The sequence below is a fragment of the Leptonychotes weddellii genome, chromosome 1, assembly GCF_054177405.1.
Source record: "Leptonychotes weddellii isolate Sample4059 chromosome 1, ASM5417740v2, whole genome shotgun sequence".
In the NCBI taxonomy this organism is placed as follows: Eukaryota; Metazoa; Chordata; class Mammalia; order Carnivora; family Phocidae; genus Leptonychotes; species Leptonychotes weddellii.
Genome location: NC_138369.1, coordinates 182178072 through 182196534, shown reverse-complemented (window position 1 = coordinate 182196534; position 18463 = coordinate 182178072). Strand labels below are relative to the sequence as shown.

At 47.1% G+C, this 18463-nt stretch overlaps 1 protein-coding gene across 8 annotated transcripts in view; it reads right to left on the bottom strand.

Annotated features, from left to right (window-relative positions):
- EVA1C (eva-1 homolog C) overlaps positions 1 to 18463 on the bottom strand; it is a 72327-nt gene that overhangs the window by 15326 nt on the left and 38538 nt on the right. For all 8 annotated transcript variants that reach the window (XM_081799350.1, XM_081799342.1, XM_081799332.1 and 5 more), the window contains 2 exons: positions 12020 to 12172; positions 1194 to 1337 (listed from right to left, as the gene is read on the bottom strand). In XM_081799350.1, the coding sequence (XP_081655476.1) occupies positions 1194 to 1337; positions 12020 to 12172 (297 nt within the window). The remainder of the gene's footprint in view (positions 1 to 1193; positions 1338 to 12019; positions 12173 to 18463) is intronic.

Genomic DNA, 18463 nt, shown 5'->3' with positions numbered 1-18463 from the left:
GGCTGGGGAATGCATCGGAACATTTTTAGACCATAAAGAGGAAGGAAGTACTGATGATGCTACAACATGGATGAACCTTGGAAACACGCTACGTAAAGAAGAACCAGTCGCACACACACAAAAAAGCACCCCCAAAACCAAAAAAAAGAAACACCCCACATCCTGCATGATTCCATTTATACGAGATGTACAGGAGGCAAATCCATAGAGACAGAAAGTAGATTGGTTGTTGGGGGGCTGGGGGTGGGCTGGGGGTGACAGCTGAAGGGTGCAGAGTTTCTTTGGGGATGACGAGAAGGTGCTTAAGTTCACTGTGGCACTGGCTCCACAATTCTGTGAAAAAAATTAAATCCTGAGACTAAAATAAAATTCTAGAACCATTGATTTCTATGCCTTAGGAGGTGAACCGGATGATCTGTGAATTATACCTCATTAAAGCTGTTACAAGAAGAAAAAGGTGGGGATATCTGGCAGGAGAAGGGGTTTCCGCGAGCACAGATATCGGGTTTTTCAAATACTGTTCTCTTTGAGCTCCCTTGGCTCCTATGATCATTTCAAAATGAACAGTCCACATGTCAGGATGACAAACCAGAAATCTACCGTACCCTTCGAGAATCATTAGTGCCCATTCTCTTTTAGGCAGCTCTATAAAATTGGACTCCACTGAACCAGGCATTTCATTTCCTTGTTTGAAGACGCTGGGAAAACCAAGTCCTGCTGTCATGTAACATTTTTAACTGTTTTCGGGTAAGCATTTGATCTGTTGACTCACCGCTTGTGGGTATGCAGATAAAATGGCTGTTGGCGGCAGAGAGAGTCATTTAGAGCCTCAAACCAAGACTGCAAGGCGAAGCGGTAGCCAAGCAAGACTTCTGGGAGCTTGCGTAATGTACCTATAAACTTCAGAGCCTCCTAAGCACCCAGGTTAAAATCACTCTTCTCCCATTTGCTTGTTCTTTTCCTACTCTTCCCATTTGCTGCCAATCTGATCGCTAAAAGTACTTTCAAAATGAATTTTGACATTGCTTCTTTAATATGAACATCATAGATAGGAATAAAGGATTAAAAAAAAATGTACTCTGGAATATCTGGGATGACAACACAGTTTCGAGTAACATCATTTGGTTTGTTGCATGAAAAATGCCTTTTGCTCCCATGATCACCTCCCAGAGAGGCAGGGTCTGTGTCCTTACCACACGCATAGGCGACAGTGAGGTATTGTTTCACTCCTGGCAGACAGGGGCTCCCAAAATGGTGATTGTTGACCATGACTTTGCATCTCTGCTTCCCATAGCACCTCCTGGATAATTCTTGCAAAGCCGAATAAGACAGGCAGTCTGAAAGGCAGGGAACGTCAACAGGAATTTTAGGCTGCATCTGTATCTGGCTGGCCGCACAGCTTATGCTATTTTCTGTAAGTAAATACACTGGGCTGGGTTTCCAGTCTCATGGAGATAGTTTCTCGGATAATTTTCTATCTCATTAAAGTACCCAAGATGCTTTCCCATATAAATCATATGGGCTAAGTCCCCTATAGGCAGAGCGGGCTCCATGACATGTGTTAGAAGGGCCCTGAGCTTACTGTGATGCTCCGCTGTCACCATCTTGAAACTCTTACATATTTTTGAGCAAGGGGTCCTACATTTTCATTCTGCATCAAGCCCCACAAATTACGTAACTGGCCTTGTACACAGAACAGGCAAAATATGTAGAACGCTGAATGAAGATTCTTTCTTTTATGCCCCTTACCACGCCTTAAAATATTTTATTTGCCATTTATTTATTTTTTTTAAGGGAGAGAGAGCACGCACACGTGAGTGGGCGGGGGGCAGGTATAGAGGGAGAGGAAGAGAGAATCTTTTTTTTTTTTAAGATTTTATTTATTTACTTGAGGGAGAGAGAGAGAAAGCACACAGGGAGGGGGAGGGGGAGGGGGAGAGGGAAAAATAGGCTTCCCTGTGAGCCAAGAGCCCTACTTGGGGCTCGATCCCAGGACCCTGGGATCATGACCTGAGTTGAAGGCAGACATTTAACCGATGGAGCCACCCAGGTGCCCTGAGGAAGAAAGAGAATCTTAAGCAGGATCCACACTCAGCGTGGAGCCGGATGTGGGGCTTGATCTCAAGACCCTGAGATCATGACCTGAAATCAAGAGTTGGACGCTTAACTGACTGAGGCACCCAGGCACCCCATTTGTCTACTTTGAGAATCCATCTCCCCTGTGTGAACATAAGCTCCAAGAGGACAGGGACTCTTTCTGTCTTGTTTGTCATCAAAATCCCACATCCTGGCCCAGTGTCGAAGCCCAGTAAATAACTGATGAATGAATGAAATGAACTCATAAACATGAGGGTATGTTTTTCAGCACCTGGCACAACGCCATCACAATTAGTAAAGATGAATTTCACATGTACAGAGCTGAGGTGCGGAGATGCTATGTGCTGAAAGGAAAAACAAGTCAAAGAAGTCTACCTTGCATTCACACGATGTGCTGGAGCTAGAGACAAAACCCACACATGGGACCTGATGTCTAACAATGTGAAACAGGGCATGAGCATCAGCAGTGCATGGCCAGGACGAGAGGTGCTGGGGTCAGAGTCGGGAGAGATCAGTGTGGACCAGCATGGTCACAACAGGCTTTCTAGGGCAGAGGGACTTGGTCACAGAGAAAGTGCATGAATTGGGTAGGAGCAAGCAAGACAGAAAAGCACGAATACCAAAGTAAGGGGGCTAGCGTCACTTCAGGGGAGGCCAGGGGGCTGACTGTGAGCTGGAATAGTGGGTATGGACAGGGAAGCCACAGAGAATGAGCAGGAAAAGGAACCTGGAGAGAGGCTGAGCTTGCCTGTGAATGCTTAGCCAAAGACAGACTTTATTTTTCAAGCATTTTTTTTCTCCTTCAAAGTAAGTGTAATACAAAGGACGTAAATATCTCTAAATCAAAAAAGTGCTTTGTCTAACCTACTGGGTGTTGGTAGAGAACGTCATGGAATGAAAGCAATGACAACAGCTTGACTTCAGATGGAACTGGACTATTTAAAATGGGGTTTCCAGGAAAAATAGGCACTGATTTCTAGAAGGAAGTTCACTCCTTACTGAAGCTATTCCTTGAGCCAATATGGCTGGTTAATGTTTTCATGAGTACAAGTACCCAACGCAGGATTCTCCGACTTCACCAGCTGAGACCTAAAGAAATGGCCTGATCCTACTGTCCTTTACGGACAGTGTATGGGAGGCCCCAGAGAGAAAGGGAACCAAACTCAGCTTGGAAGCAATGGGCGGGGTGCCTGTGGGCTCAGTTGGTTGAGTGTCCGACTCTTGGTTTTTGGCTCAGGTCATGACCTCAGGGTCGTAGGATTGAGTCCAGCGTGGGGCTCCTTGCTCAGTGGGGAGTCTGCTGGAGTTTCTCTCTCTCTCCCCCTCTGTCTGACCCCCACTATCTAAATAAATAAATACATACATAAATACATAAATAAAATCCTTAAAAAAATAATACACACTGGAAGGAATTAAGAGCTTGGAGAGCAGAGAACAGAGGAGAGAATTTTAGAGACCTTACAAAGTTCAGTTCACTTACAACAACAGCTAACATGACAGGCTATTCTCAGCACTTGTCCATCAACTGATATGGTATGTTCCCAATGCTCTGTGACATGGACTGTTTATCAGATATGTAATATATATATTATAATAAGTTATATATAATAGTTTGTATATATAATATATAAATCAGGGGCATACAAATTAAGGCCACAATGAAAATAATATTTTGCACTTTCTAGATCAGCAAAACTTAAGAAGACTGACAATCCCAAGTGTTGAAGAAGATACCTATCAATGGAAACTCTTGAACATGGCTGGTGAGAGGGTAAACCGACTCTAGAACATACACTGACATCTTTTAAATTGACACATTTCACATCCTCAGACTCAGCAGTTTCATTTCCAAGAGTCTATAGGCTCACCTAGCCTTTCTCTAAACCCTTCAGAATTCACAGTCAAGAGATCTGAGAATGGGATGTATGATTTCTGCACTGGGAAGAAGTAGCTGTCTGAGTTAATGAAATTATTCTTAGAAGTCTGACGTAACTATTGTTTATTCTGTTGCAAAGGAAATACATGTTTGTAGTTGAAAACTCGAAAAGCACAGATAAGCCCAAACTAGGAAAATAAAGATTCCCGGTAAATCCGAAAAAAAAAACCAAACCAACAACAACAAAACCATTAACCTTTAAGGAAACTCCTTCTGGCCACCTTTCTGTGTGTGAATGCCTTTCCCCCTAATGGTGTCATATACATATCACTTTGTAGGCTACTTTTTCCCATTTAATATATCTGCACAAATTTTAACATGAACATCATTTTAAAGAATTGCATAGTTTTTCATCATATGGATGCGCCAGCTCTATTTACAATACCCGATGCAATCATCGTTCAGATGATTTCTGGTTTTGAACATTAGAAGCAGTTCTATGTGGGGGCGTCTGGATGGTTCAGTCAGTTAGGCATCCGACTCTTGATTTTGGCTCATGTCATGATCTCAGGGTCCTGGGATGGAGCCCATGCTCAGCAGGGAATCTGCTGGAGATTCTCCCGTTCCCTCTGTCCCTCCCCCAACCCACACTCTCTTTCTCTCAAATAAATAAATAAATAGAAGCAGTTTTATGTGGAACATCCTTAGAGCTACATATTTGCACACAAGCGCGATAGTTTCCACAGGAATTCTTGGAAGTAGATTGCTTTGTCAAAGGCTACTCAAAATATTAAGGCTTTTGATACACACCGCCAAACTGTTATCCAGAAAAGTTCTTCTAATTCACACTCCTGGCAGAATTGTATGAGTGCCCTAGAAACCTTTTATTTCCTTAGGGTGTGTGCCTGACCATATTCTTTAAGGCTAACAGAGGAAGGAAAAAGAAACCCCTCTCATTTGTAAGACCACAACCCTCTTTGACCCAGGAGGTCTTGTGACGAGCATAGAGGCATGCTTCTGCACTCTTAAATTACCCTGGGAGCAAAAGAGTTTATCTTGGTCAGAGTGAAACCCACAGTGTGTTTTCAGGAAGAGGCCCAAGGTAATTCAGGTCAGACTCAAGTCTGACTGTATCCTCGTTGACGCTGAGCTCTGTACTGTTTGCAGGATTTTTTTCCCCAGTGATTATCTCCCTCCTAGGCTGATTTTGTTTGCACCCTCTCTTCCTGGCAAACTATCCTTCACCCCCAATCCATCTGATAACACGATATTCAACCATTTAATTTTTATTTTTTTAGCTATTGTTTAACACTGAAACTGAAGTTAATTAATCCTCACAAGGTGTGTTTATTTTGATAATTAGGCTGCTCTTGGCAGTGGGGGCCCCTGGCACCTTAATCTTTGGCTGGGAAGTCGAGGCCCACCCACACTTGGCTTTGCCATGGCCTTAGCCCAGACCTTGAGGCCCACTGGGTGGTATTCTCATTCTCTTATTGAGGAAACAGCAGGATCCCTGGAGCCCACCCAGAAAATGTAACTGCAGCAGGAAATGACATGTCACAGTGGATGCCCAGCCAGGGGAAACTTCCTGAAGTTCATGCCCAGGTCTGTGGGAAGGCGCACCCCCTTCCGTGTTAAGATGTAGCTTCACTGGTGTTCACGTGGGGCCAACAGTGATCGATCACTTTCATACTTTCCTTCTCTTTCACTCGACAAGACAAAGGTTCGGACGGATCTGACTTGCTGGATGCTCTTTCAGGCGTTCTTTGAAGGGTCAGCACCCTCAAGATAAGACACCAGATGTAGCTCTGTTCGGAACTTGTGGGACAAACAGATGTCACTTTTTGGTCTCACAGCTGGCTTAGTCATTGTCTTGTGCGTCTTCCCTTTTATTTCATAGTTGAGGGTTATTTCCAAGTATTCGTTTGCTAGGGTTGCTGTAACAAGTACCACCCGCTGGGAGCTTAAAGAGCAGAAATGTATTTCCTGTCTGTTCTGGAGGCTGGGAGTCCAAGGTGTCTGCAGGGTTGTTCCTCCTCTGAGGTCTCTCTCCTGGGCTTGTGGATGGCTGTCCTCTCTCCGTGTCCTCGCGTGGTCTTCTCTGTGTGTGTCTGTGTCCTAACTTCCTCTTCTTATAAGGACACGAGGTATATTGCATTAGCACCCGTATGACCTTAATCTAACTTAAACTCCTCTTTAAAGACCCTCTCTTCAAATACAGTCGCGTTCTGGGGAGCCGGGGGTTAGGACTTCAGCCTACAAATTTTAGGGGCACACGATTCGGCCCATAACAGCCTTCAAGATGGCCCCTAATCATCTTCACTTTCTGGAACTCACACCTCTTGTGTACCCTCCCCCCACAGTGAATCAGAGCTGGTCCATGTGCCCCGTGTCCACCCACAACAGTACCGACTGGCCTGGCATACAAGCAATCCACCGTGGAAGCTCAGCCGGCAGGTGAGGTCCCATCTGTGACTCATCAGAATGTGTGAGACGCTAAGCAATAACCACCAGCCAAACTACCCCCAGAATTCCTGCCTCACAGAAACTGCTAGGTAATAAATATTTGGTTTTGTTTTAAGCTATTACATTTCGGGGTATGTTGCTACATAGCAACAGAAAACAAATGCATATTTTGATACTTAAGAGTGGGTTTCTGGGATACACAGAATTCCTCAAAATGTGCGTGTAGCTTTGGAACTGGACTTCGGGCATAAGTCGGGAGGACCTTGAGGAAAGTGTTAGTGAAAGTCTAAGGCCTCGAAGAGAAGCCCAGCATCGGTAACCTTTGCACCCGGAGGCCAAGTACATCTCAGAGTAGAACCTCCCAACTTCAAAAGTGAATAGGCACAGGTATGCTGGATATTTCCTTCAGGCCCCCGGCTGCCCCCCAGCTATTAGTTTTGACATTGGGCAGTGCCTCCCTTCACCCCACTGTGCCATACAAATAGAATTTTCTGGAGAAAAGGCTGGTAAGCCCAGTTCAAGGCTAGCATGTAGTGTGTGACGAATGCCTCACCATGGCCCCACCTGCCTGGTACATTCCAGATGGGACCAGCTTCAAGCACTGCACACAGAATGGAGGCTTTGCTCACCCTCCTTCAGGCGGGGGCTCAGAGGCTTTGCTGTGGACAGGCGTGAGCACCCTTATGTCTTTGGGAATGTCCAGTACGAGCTCGGGTCCCACTAGGATAGGGACCATCAGCCAGGCCGTGAGCAGCCCTGAGGATGCTCATGGGAGCGTGATGACATCACACATGACAGGGGGTGGGAGGTCACATGCAGATGCCCTGCCTTCCACCAGGGGTGTCCTCCTCCCCACCACCATGAAGCCCCTTCCTCTTGATCCTATCTGACATACAAAGTACACAGAATCAAAAAAGCAACTAGCTGCCTATAACAAACCCAAACTGTAAGTCCAGAAAAAAATATACTGTGGGTGGGAGACTGACAGCAGAAAAAGCATGTCAAGGATTAACATCTCTACTCTGTCATGTAAAAATTTATGAAAAAAAATAAGGGTCCCACAAGGGGGGAAGAAAAGGACAAAGGCTAGAGAGACAGTGGGTGCGAGTGCGAATACAAGAACCACAAAAACATGGGAAATGTTCAAAGTCATTAATATTCAAAGAAAGGCAAATAAGAGGACCATTTTACGCCTATTAAATTGGAATCATGAAGAAAAATCATTCATACCTCTGCCAGAGCTGCAAGAAAACCCAGAGGCATACGTCGCTGTTTACACACATAAATTGGTACAAGAAGTTTTTGGAAAGAACTCTGGGGATACATATAAAGAATTGTAAATATGCCCACGCCCTCTTTCAGTATAAAACTTCTGGGAATTTATCCCAAGGAAACAACCCAGAGGAAAGAAAAAGCTACAAGTGCAAGTTCGTTATACATCACTTAGAATATTTGAAAATCAGAAGCAGTAAAATACCCCAGCCACTAGGGCATGGTTAATTAAATGATATACTATAGCCCTTCAACAAGATATGAAGAAATGACTGGCATTGTTAGGATTTTGTTGGCCTCGTTGAAGAACACCTAGGATACAAAGTTACATTTCAAAGCACAATCAACTGTATCTGTTTTAGAATTGCCATTATGTAAAAACTGTTCTATGCTCAGATACCAGGACTTGGAAGAGACCCTGAAAAGAAAAAAGCTTCTCATTTGATGGGTAACATTTATGGCTGAACTCTTTTCTTATTTCCCTTAAATGTACTTAGGGTGCTGGTGCAGGACACTAACAGGGACCCTCTTAGTCATCTTGCGGAAAGACCTGGAAATGCCCTCCCTCCGTATTTGAGTGCTGAAGTCACACTCCGCAGTGCTTCCTGACCTCACTGAGGTCCGGCTGGCCTTCACCACCACGAGTGTTCCCAGGGAGGCACCGAGGTGGAGCATATTCGGTTCCACCAGACGGCAGCTTATCCCCAAGAGGAAGGGTACACACATCACCTTCCAGAGGCCGCAGTGAGGCCTGACCACCCGGCCCTAGACAGTCATCCTGCCAAGCTCATGTCAGGTCCCAGGGTTGAGAATAAATAGCCTTTTTCCCTTCTTCAAAGCGATTGTTGCTGAGCTCCAGTAACTTAGAGCAGAGATCATCCTGGCAGCCCGGGGACCGGATGTGGCCTGTAGGCATGTTTTGTTTGGCTCACACACTGTTTTAAAAGTTGGAACATTTCATATTAAAAAAAAAAAAAAGAATCCGGATTTCCAGCATCTCGTGGGGGGTTGGAAGCCGTGACGACACCAGGCCCGCATCTGGGGCTGGCAGCCATCCACCTGCAGGAGCCCTGTGTGGGCACCTCCCTTAGGAGGGCTCTGATTCATTCCTGCACGTCAAGATTCACGTGGACACCTACTCTGTGCCAGGCACTGCTCAAGTTGCTGCGAATTCTGCAGGAAGCAGATAGACACCGTCTCTACTGTGCTTACCCTCCCCTGGGGAAACAGGCCCTAGGCAGGTAAGTGATGAGATGAAGACACTCAAGCAGGAGGGCTGCTTGGGACTGCAGAGACGAGGTTCCATGCTGGCAGGGAGCCCCAGGAAACCTGTCCGAGAAGGACATCTGATTTGATTCCTGAGTGATGGGGTGAGAACATTCCAGGCCAAAGGAAGAGCTTGTGCAAAGGCCCCAGGCTATGAATTAGTACGCGGAGCCCCACAGTTTGTAAGGGAAGGGAGGGCAGACCCATGGCTGGGAGAACGGATTGATTCTAATTACAGAGGGCAAAGCGCAGGGCTTTAAGGGGTGGAGGGTGGGTGCTGTGATCTGATTTATTTTAATAACCTCTCTCTGGCTGCTCAGTGAAGAAGGGACTGAGGGAGGGAATCAGGGAGAAGGGAGGCCCAGAGGCCAGTCAGGAGGTGGTCCGGACGGTCCAGGTGAGAGATGCCCAGAAGTGGGGAGCAGAGCTGCCAATGAGAGATGCTCAGTGTGTGAGAGCCCGAGGGCTTACGGACCGAGTCAGGGGGAGGTGGCTGGTCAAAAGGGGTGCTTTCTAACGGGGGTAATATTAAAGCATGTTTATACAAGAGGGATAAAAGGATGGTTTGCTGGGGAGAACATGCCCAGTGCAGTTTAAAATCTTCACATACAGTAGCCAAGGAGGAAACGGTTTCTTAGCATTCGGCGTGACGGGGAAAGCATGTCAGCAGGGCTATCCAAGGGTCTGCTCTTGATACTGACCTAGAAGGCGGACACAGTCCAGGCCTCCACGTGAGGCTGGGGATGAGCTGAGGATGAGGAGCCCTCCCAAGGGCCTCTCCTCTTCCCTGAGAGCCTCTCCCCTCTGCAGAGCGCAGGGCCAGACGCTCTCCTGCGTTTGGCAGTGGTTCCTGAATGCGGTGAACAGCATTTTCTTTGGCTGATTACGTTTCCCTTTCAACCCAACTCCCATCCAACTTCCCAAGAACCTAAGGCAGTGTGACCCACGGCCCGTAAACCACGCAACCTGGGTACAGATCTGCGTGCTTGGCTGACGGACTTCTTCTGCTCAAAAAAATGGCTGAAACAGATGGGACTTAGTGCTGCCTCCCCAAACACATGTGGCTAGGTTGCATTTCGCAAGCCTGAGAAATGGGGTACCCCACCCCAATATCAAGAAGGAGAGTCCCTTTTTGCAGAAATAGGTCAGATCACCAAGGGTCCCCTTACCCAGCTGAGGAGACCAGATCATAGGGGAAGTCCCTGCAGGATGTTCAGAAGAACAGGGATCACACTGGCCTTTTAGGATGCATCTGGCCACCCGGTGGGGTAGGAGGGACAAGCCGGGGAGTAGGGAGACTGCAATGACCAGGCAGTGGTCCCTGGAGCTCATGCAGTAGCGGGACCAAGGCAGGAGGGGGTGGAGATGTTCTGAACACAGGCAGGGGTTACATCTGAGAGTGACCAGAGTGTCAAGAACTCCCAGGTCACTCACCGGGGCATGGGGCTGAGGGTGGGGCTGAGACATACACATACAATGGGAAGCCACGCCATTTGGCAGCCCAGCCTGTTAAATGGGAGTCCTCTGACCCTGAGCTAATCCAGGGCAGCTAATCCAACGCCCACTTCAGCCTGTCTCTGTGGGCTGCCAGGTCTGTCCTTAAAAGACCCTCTGCCATCTACCAGCGAAGGGCCTTCCTTCCCAGAACACTGGACTGAGGACCTTGGGGGCACGTGTTCTTTGTGAACTGCTCTTTGTTCTCTCTCTAGTCTCGCCTGAGAGCTTGCCTGGGCGGTCGTTCTTTCTTTCTTTTTTTTCAGATCAAGATATTGGTTTTGTATAAATTTATTTTAAAAAATTAATGTTTAATTTCACATGTGATTGTAGCAATTTAATACACTGTGGAGCTCATTTTAGATTTTGATGAATCAAGTGCAACTCTCTGGGCTGTCTCCCCGTGGGGCCTGTTCTCTCGGGTAACATAGAGGGTAGAGTTCAGCCCGCTTCCCTACTGCAGACTGGGGTGTATGATGGTTAATTTTATGTCTCAGCTCAGCTAGGCTACGGTGCCCCATTGTTTGGTCAAAGACCAGGCTCGATGTGATCGTGAAGATATTTTAAAGATAGGACTAACATTTAACATTCAAAGTGGACTCTGAGTAAAGCAGATTACCATTCCTGATGAGGGTGGGCCTTGACCAATCAGTTGAAGGCCTGGAGGGCAAAGACAGGTTTTCTGAAAAAGGAATTTTTCTCCAGGCTGCAGCATAGAAAATCTGCCTGTTTCCAGCCCACTATCCTGCAGAATTCGGACTCAAGATTAAACACCAACTCTTACCTGAGTTCCCAGACTCCCAACCCACCCTGCAATTTTCAGATCTGCCAGGCACCACCACGGTGTGAGCCAATTCCTTAACATCAATCTCTCTTTCCAAATATAGGTATGTATGTCTTGTTGGTTCTGTTTCTCTGGAGATCCCTGACTAATCATAACACTGGGTGACTTCGATGGGTGGAGCTTTCAGCCCCACATCCTGGCCATCATCTGTCAGCTCTAGACTACAGATCCCTAAGAAGAATGACTCTCTGAGCTCCCCTTGACCCTAAACAACCGGTTAGGGTCCAGGCTCTTCTCTCTACCTTGTATCTCCTCCTTCAAGTCTCTGCTCATCATGCCAGTGACCCCATAAGGCCGTGCCTCTCTGTAGACACCCCAGCCTCCCCATCTCCCTCCTGAAGTGTGCTTTCCCCCTTAGCACTTGTGTGCACCTGAAATATGACACGCGAGCTCTTTTTGTTTGTTTGTTGTCTCACTACTCCTTTGTTCATTTCTGGAAGGTCAGTTCCATGTAGACCCTGTGTGGTCACTGATGACTCCCCTCTGCCTAGAACAAGTCCCTGCATACAGTCGGTGTTCAGTAACTCCTTGTGAAACGACTAAACAATGGACAGATTTGGGAATGTGGGGCAGAAGGAGGTGGCACCCTGTGGGTGGTTCTTCCCTGCCCTTGACTTTCCCTCTAATCCAGGTACTGTCCCCTGCGTGGGGAGCCAGAACCCCAGTGCCCTTGCACTGAACGAGAGCCACATGAAACCACGTACCAAATGGGGGGAGCCGCTCTGCTTCTGAGGAGCAGATGTCCCTCTCCTGGGTCCTCCTGCCGTAGCTCGCCCAGTAGATGTTGAGAAACTTTGAGGGGTGGCAGTGCAGCTTCAGCTCTTGGTCTTCACACACGGTTTTGTTTTTTAATTCATCTGAAGCAGAAACAAAAATCAGCAGCACCATCAGTTTCCCTCAGAAGGAATCAGGGAGCCCTGCCCAATCCCTGGCCACTCATTGCCCCCCTGGAGCTGCGCCCTGAAAAGGACAGTGGGAACAGCCCCGCCAGCCGTGGGGTCTGACCCTGGAATAAAAGCCCTCTGCAGGAAGAGGTGGGAATGACAGTAAGGGGCAGGTGAAGGAGACAGGGGCCAGGTACAGCGGAAGGCAGGGCTCACTGGGCTGGGTTTGGGGATGGGCCTGGCCATAACGGATGTTTCTCTCTCTCTCTCCACTTGAGGTCATACATTCCTTAATTGAAGGCAGCCTTTCCTCAAATGTTGACTTGGACCCACACAGGTAAAGATCTGGAATTACCTGATTGCAGATTAAACTTCTGGAGAGAGTGCAATTAAACCTTAGCACCAGATTTCCTAACGTTCTAGCGCCCCCATTTACATATATAAAAAGAGAGATGATGTAAAAGCAAATGATTTCCTTGGCTAGGAAAGGGAAAAAACAGGGCACGTGTCTTGTGAAGAGTCCCTCTTTAGAGAAGTATGAAGAGCCTGCCCCCAGTCTGGTGATTCAGGAGCAGCAGACGCTCGCCTGCTGTGGTGTACTACCTTACGACCACCCGCACCAGGTCACGGTTTGTTCCCAAGGAATTTAGGGAAAGGTTTGTGTGTCTGTTTAATCCGCCTACCATAGTAACATTTCCTTTCACAGTGTCACACAACGCTGACATTGTAAATTCACTGCTGATGAAAATACAGCTGATTGGGTTTTTTTTTTTTTAAAGAATGTACTGGAAAAGCATTCAATTAATAAAGACGTTTCATAATGATTTGATTTTTAAAAGTAATAATCGTTAACACTCCAGACACAAAGGATCACATATCGTATGATTCTATTTTGTTGAGATCTCCAGGAAAGGCAAACACATAGAGACAGAGTGTAGGTGAGTGGTTCCGTTGGGGCTGAGGTTTGGGAACAAACAGAAATGACAAGAAATGGACACAGGACATTTTTGAGATGATGGAAATGTTCTGTATCTGGACGGTGGTGATGGTGGCATGACTCAGCACATTTACTGAACCACTGAATGGCACACTTACAATGGGTGAAATTTATGCTATGTAATATACTTCAATAAAGACATTTCAAAAATTATAAATGCTAATATTTATTGAGCTTGTCCTCTGATTAAGCCCTGTTCTAAGATTTTTAAATGTATCAGTAAATTTAATCCTCAAAACAGCCCTCTTGGGAACCCCTCTTCATATCCTTGGCATGTTGTGTTTTGGATTTTTAGACACTGTAGCAGTTATTCGTATATTCTGGATGCTAACTTTCCTCTAATATGTGTTACGAATATCTTCTCCTAGCCTGCCACTTATCTTAAACTTTGCTTTAAAATCAAAGCAAAGCAAAACACAAAGGAGACTATGGTCATTTATTTGCATGTGTGGTTCTCCTCTCCCCACCTCCCCAACATTTTGTAAGGAAAAAAAAATCACTGTATCACCCCTGTACTAGATTTTTCTACTTTGAAATGGCAACTGCAGAGCAAACGGGAACATTTTGCAGCCAAACAAGCCAACAGGAGCTAAATTACAGGAGCTACTCAGGCTATCATGGATTGCCTGGGATGGGGAAGAAGAATGTGTCAAGAAGAAGGAAAACTAGCCCCCCCCGCAACATCCACTCCCCCATGACTACCCCTCCCATTACTACCCCTCCTATGGCCATTCCCCATGACCACCCCCCATGGCCACCCCTCCCATGACCACCCCTCCTATGACTACCCCCATGACCATTCCCCATGACCACCCCCCATGGCCACCCCTCCCATGACCACCCCTCCTATGACTACCCCCATGACAATTACCCATGACCACCCCCATGACCACTACCATGACCACCCCCCAAAGACCATCCACCATGACCACCCCCCATGACCACTCCCCAACCCCCACTTTCACTTCTCTGACTCACTCATGTTTTTGGATTGAAGGTGCAGGCCATTCCCAGATCCCTCATACATCTCAAGCTAAAGTTTATTAAACTGTGATTTGAGGCCTATTCTATTCTATTCTATTCTATTGTATTCATGAAATCAGCTTAGTCATTTGTGACCTGCAATTTAAAAAAACAAAGAAGAGTTTAGAAAGCATCAAAGCGTATCATGCAAAAAAAGGATTAACACTATTTTATAATTTTAAAAAATATTTTCAGTTGTGTGTGTGTTATGCTGGGTCAAAACGTAAAATGTTTTCCTTACTCTGCATTGTAATCAAACCAGTTTGAAAGCCCCCCACTGAAGCCTTCCAGGAAGGCGTGAGTGGTAAATACTAGGGCAACGGTGGCCATGGGACTTGCATATCCTGGAATCGCTGATGCTGAAGCCCCAAAGTTAAAACACGAAAGAAAATGATTTTCAAATATAAATTCCACTTTTTTCCATAACTTGTGAATTCCCGTGCCCTTCTACACCAAACAGAGAAGCAGCAGTGAGGAAATCTCAATTTAGATTGAGATTGGAAATTCACGATCTCGAGATACCATCAGCTCTGGTGCTGATAAACCTTGGCACTGTTCTTTAATCCATGATGATGGGAACACTCAAGGTGATGAAACGTGTGAAGCAGAAACCGGGTTACAGATGCTCACAGAATCCCCACTGACTCCCCACCCCCTCCGCCCAGTATCCTAACATACCAGGAACTAACAGAGGAGGGAAAATTTAAGTGGTGACTAAGCAATGTTTAGAATGCCCTTCACCCGTTCACTGGAATCTTAATTCAACAGTTTAAACCTAAAGCCAAGAAAAGCTTTGTTTTCTTTTGCTAAACAAAAAGAACACTGAGTCTGACCCTGACATTGGAGGGTTTGATTTTGGTGAGTCACATCCGCGCTGGGATGAGGTTTTCGATGCCTTTTATGAGTAAACGCTAAATCCCAACAACACCAAAATAATGCCTTACTTCAAAGGCCCAGAATGAAAGATGGCCTTTGATGCAGAACAGAGGGCGCGGGTAGACACACCAAAAGAGCCCAAGCCCCCTTCCAACTGGGAGAATACTGAAGAATGTTAAGAATGCCTTCCAGTGGCAGAGCTCACCAAAAAGGATGAAAACCAAGCCTTACCTAGCAAACTGGAAGTTTTCTAACAGGATTGGCTGGTTTGCTTGCTTGCTTGCTTTCTTCCTTTCTTCCTTCCTTCTTCCTTTCTCTTTCTTTCTTTCTTTCTTTCTCTTTCCTTCTTTCCTTCCTACCTTCCTTCCTTATTTATTTTCTTCCTTCGTTCCTTCCTCCCTCCCTCCTTTGTTTCCTTCCTTCCTTCCTCCCTTCTTTTTTCTTCCTTCCTTCCTCCCTCCTTCCTTCCTCCCTTCCTCCTTTCTTTCTTTCTTTCTTTCTTTCTTTCTTCTTCCTTTCTTCCTTCCTTCTTCCTTTCTCTTTCTTTCTTTCTTCTTTCTTTCTTTCTCTTTCCTTCTTTCCTTCCTTCCTACCTTCCTTCCTTATTTTCTTCCTTCCTTCCTCCCTCCCTCCTTTCTTTGTTTCCTTCCTTCCTTCCTCCCTTCTTTTTTCTTCCTTCCTTCCTCCCTCCCTCCTTTCTTTCTTTCTTTCTTTCTTTCTTTCTTTCTTTCTTTCTTTCTTTCTTTCTTTCTTTCTTTTTCTTTCTTTCTCAGAATTTTTTAAAAATTAGAAGAGACTTTTTAAGGCCTGTCATGAAGTGCATTTATTAGCCACCACCTCTCTGATGTACTAAGGCCCATTCATTAAAGGAGGCCTCGATGCTGGCCAAACTCACCCAGAGTAACACAACACCTGCACTCTAAGGCCTCCAGTGATCCTGTCCCCAGAATATGGGCCAATCATCTGGAATGGAGGGGCCTGTGAGTGTCACATTACATGCTTGGGGTTACTGCTGTGTGATGTTGAGTCACTTGGTTCCTTGGGAATGTGCTAATTCACTGTCACCTAAGAGTGACACTTCTGGGTCCTAAAAACAATGGGACCACTAACAGATTGCTACTTTGGATAGAGAAAGAGAATTTGTTTTAGAGCTGGGTGAGAGTGCTCAGTGGTCTCAGATTAGAAAAGGCGGGGGGAGACTCCCAGAAGGGTTGCCATCAGCCCCATGAGTGTGGACAGGGAGAGTGACAGGAGCCTGGGCAGAGGGACAGCCAGGACTCTTCTTCAAGGACAACAGTAACAAAGTCTCCCTCCTAATACTGCCAAGCCAGGGGCTAGGTGGGGCCTCCCTAATGACACAGATATGCCCCTGCATATCCGCAGGGGGCCCTTCTAAGCGGGGTGGGGAGGGTGACCTGCCATGATGAGAATGTGTGATTACTGACGTTACTTTCGACGATCATACACGGCGATATTATCAACATGCAGAGAGAGATTTAGTCACTTTTAATGTGTTTTTTTAAATTCTCTGCAGACAGTGTGTCCTGTTATTGCCTGCACCCTGGGCAGACCTCACCCCAGCCCCCCAACACCTGGTGTCTCACTGCCTTTCGGTCATTCATATCCTCAGCAAGGATGACTTTAATCTGCCTACTGGAACGACGGCCACCAGTCACTGAGGGCACCTGTGTGACAAGTCCTGTGCTAAGCATCTTACAAAAGGCACTGTAGCTTTCGTCTACACAACACTGTACTTATACACTCTTTACCACAGCCCCGTGCGGGAAGCGCATTATCCTCACTTGACAGTTGAATCACGGACCTGACGCTGGAAGTTTCCCTATAAAATAGCTCCCCGACCACCAACAAGCCAGCCCTGGTTGGCAGCGTTCTCCCAGCTCCCTGGTGTAAATGCTCCCGTGGTGGCAGACTTCACTGCCCACTGGCCGGAGCCGGAAAGAGATGCGCATAGTTGGCTCTCAGGATGAGGGCTGGGTCCCCGCACTCCTGGGTGCAGCAGGGTTCCCCTTAGGACAATCAGTGTCACACTCAGGCTGGCACCGGAGACAGAGAGCCTCCGGGGTGAGAGGGCTGCAGAAAAAGAGGCGGGAGGGTAGGGGAGCCCCTCCCTTCCTCCTTCACCTCACAGCAGGGACAGAAGCATCTCCTAACCTGCAATGCCTCAGGTCACCGAGGCCCATGTTACCCAAGGTGCTCTGGTCTGAACGACTGCATCCCCCTTCAACTCAAGTTGAAATCCTAACGCCCAGCTGGATGGTGTTAAGGGGTGGGGCTTTTGGAAGGTGCTTTGGTCATGAGGGTGGAGCCCCCAGGGATGAGTGCCCTTTGTGAACGAGACCCCCAGAGAGATTCCTCGTCCTTTCTGCCAAGGAAGGTGGTTATGGCAAAAAGACAGCCAACGGTGAGAAGGTGGGCCCTCGGCAGACACCAAATCTGTCAGCACCTCGGTCTTGGTCTTCCCAGCCTCCAGAACTATGAGAAATAAACTTCTGTTGATTATAAGCCTCCCAGTTTATGACATTTTGTTATAATAGCTCGAACAGACTAAGACACAAGGGCTCTGACCCTAATCTGTTACCACACAGGGCAGCCAGAGGGGACTTTAAAAACCCAGCCACACACCCTCCCTGCTTAAAGAAAGAATCCACCTCCTTCCTCGGCTATCAGGGCTCGGGGATCCTGCCCCAGCTCCCTGGCCGGTGCTCTTGCTTGCTCCCCAGAGCCCCCTGCTCCCTCTGGCCACAGGCTTCCATATGGAGTGCTCCTGTGCCCGCCCCCTATCCTCCAGTCCTCAGCCCCACCATCACCTGACAGGAACGCCTTCCCTGCACCACCCTGCCCGGGTCAGTTCCTCCCAGAGCAACCTGCACAGTACCAAGACAGCAGGGCTCCTGCTGAGATGTTTTCTGGACAGATCTGATCTTTCTGGAGAAAGGTGATATTTGTTAGAACCTAAAGGACAAGAAGAAAGCAGCTGTGTGAAGATGTTAATAAGTGCTCGCTGGATGAAGGAACGCTGGGAGCTGTCCCAGGTGGAACCACCATCTGAGAAACTTCCACAGAACACGAGAGTTCTCTTCATACCCAACAGCTGGCCTGACCCCTGTGCACAGGAGTTGCTTAATAAGTATTTTGCTGAAACGAGGGGCGTCTGGGTGGCTCAGATGGTTAAGCATCTGCTTTCGGCTCAGGTCATGATCCCAGGGTCCTGAGATCGAGCCCCGCATCGGGCTCCTGGCTCAGCAGGGAGCCTGCTTCTCCTTCTCCCTCTGCCTCTCTCCCTGCTCATGCTCTCTCTCTCTCTGTGTCTCAAATGAATAAATAAAATCTTTAAAAAAAAAAGTATT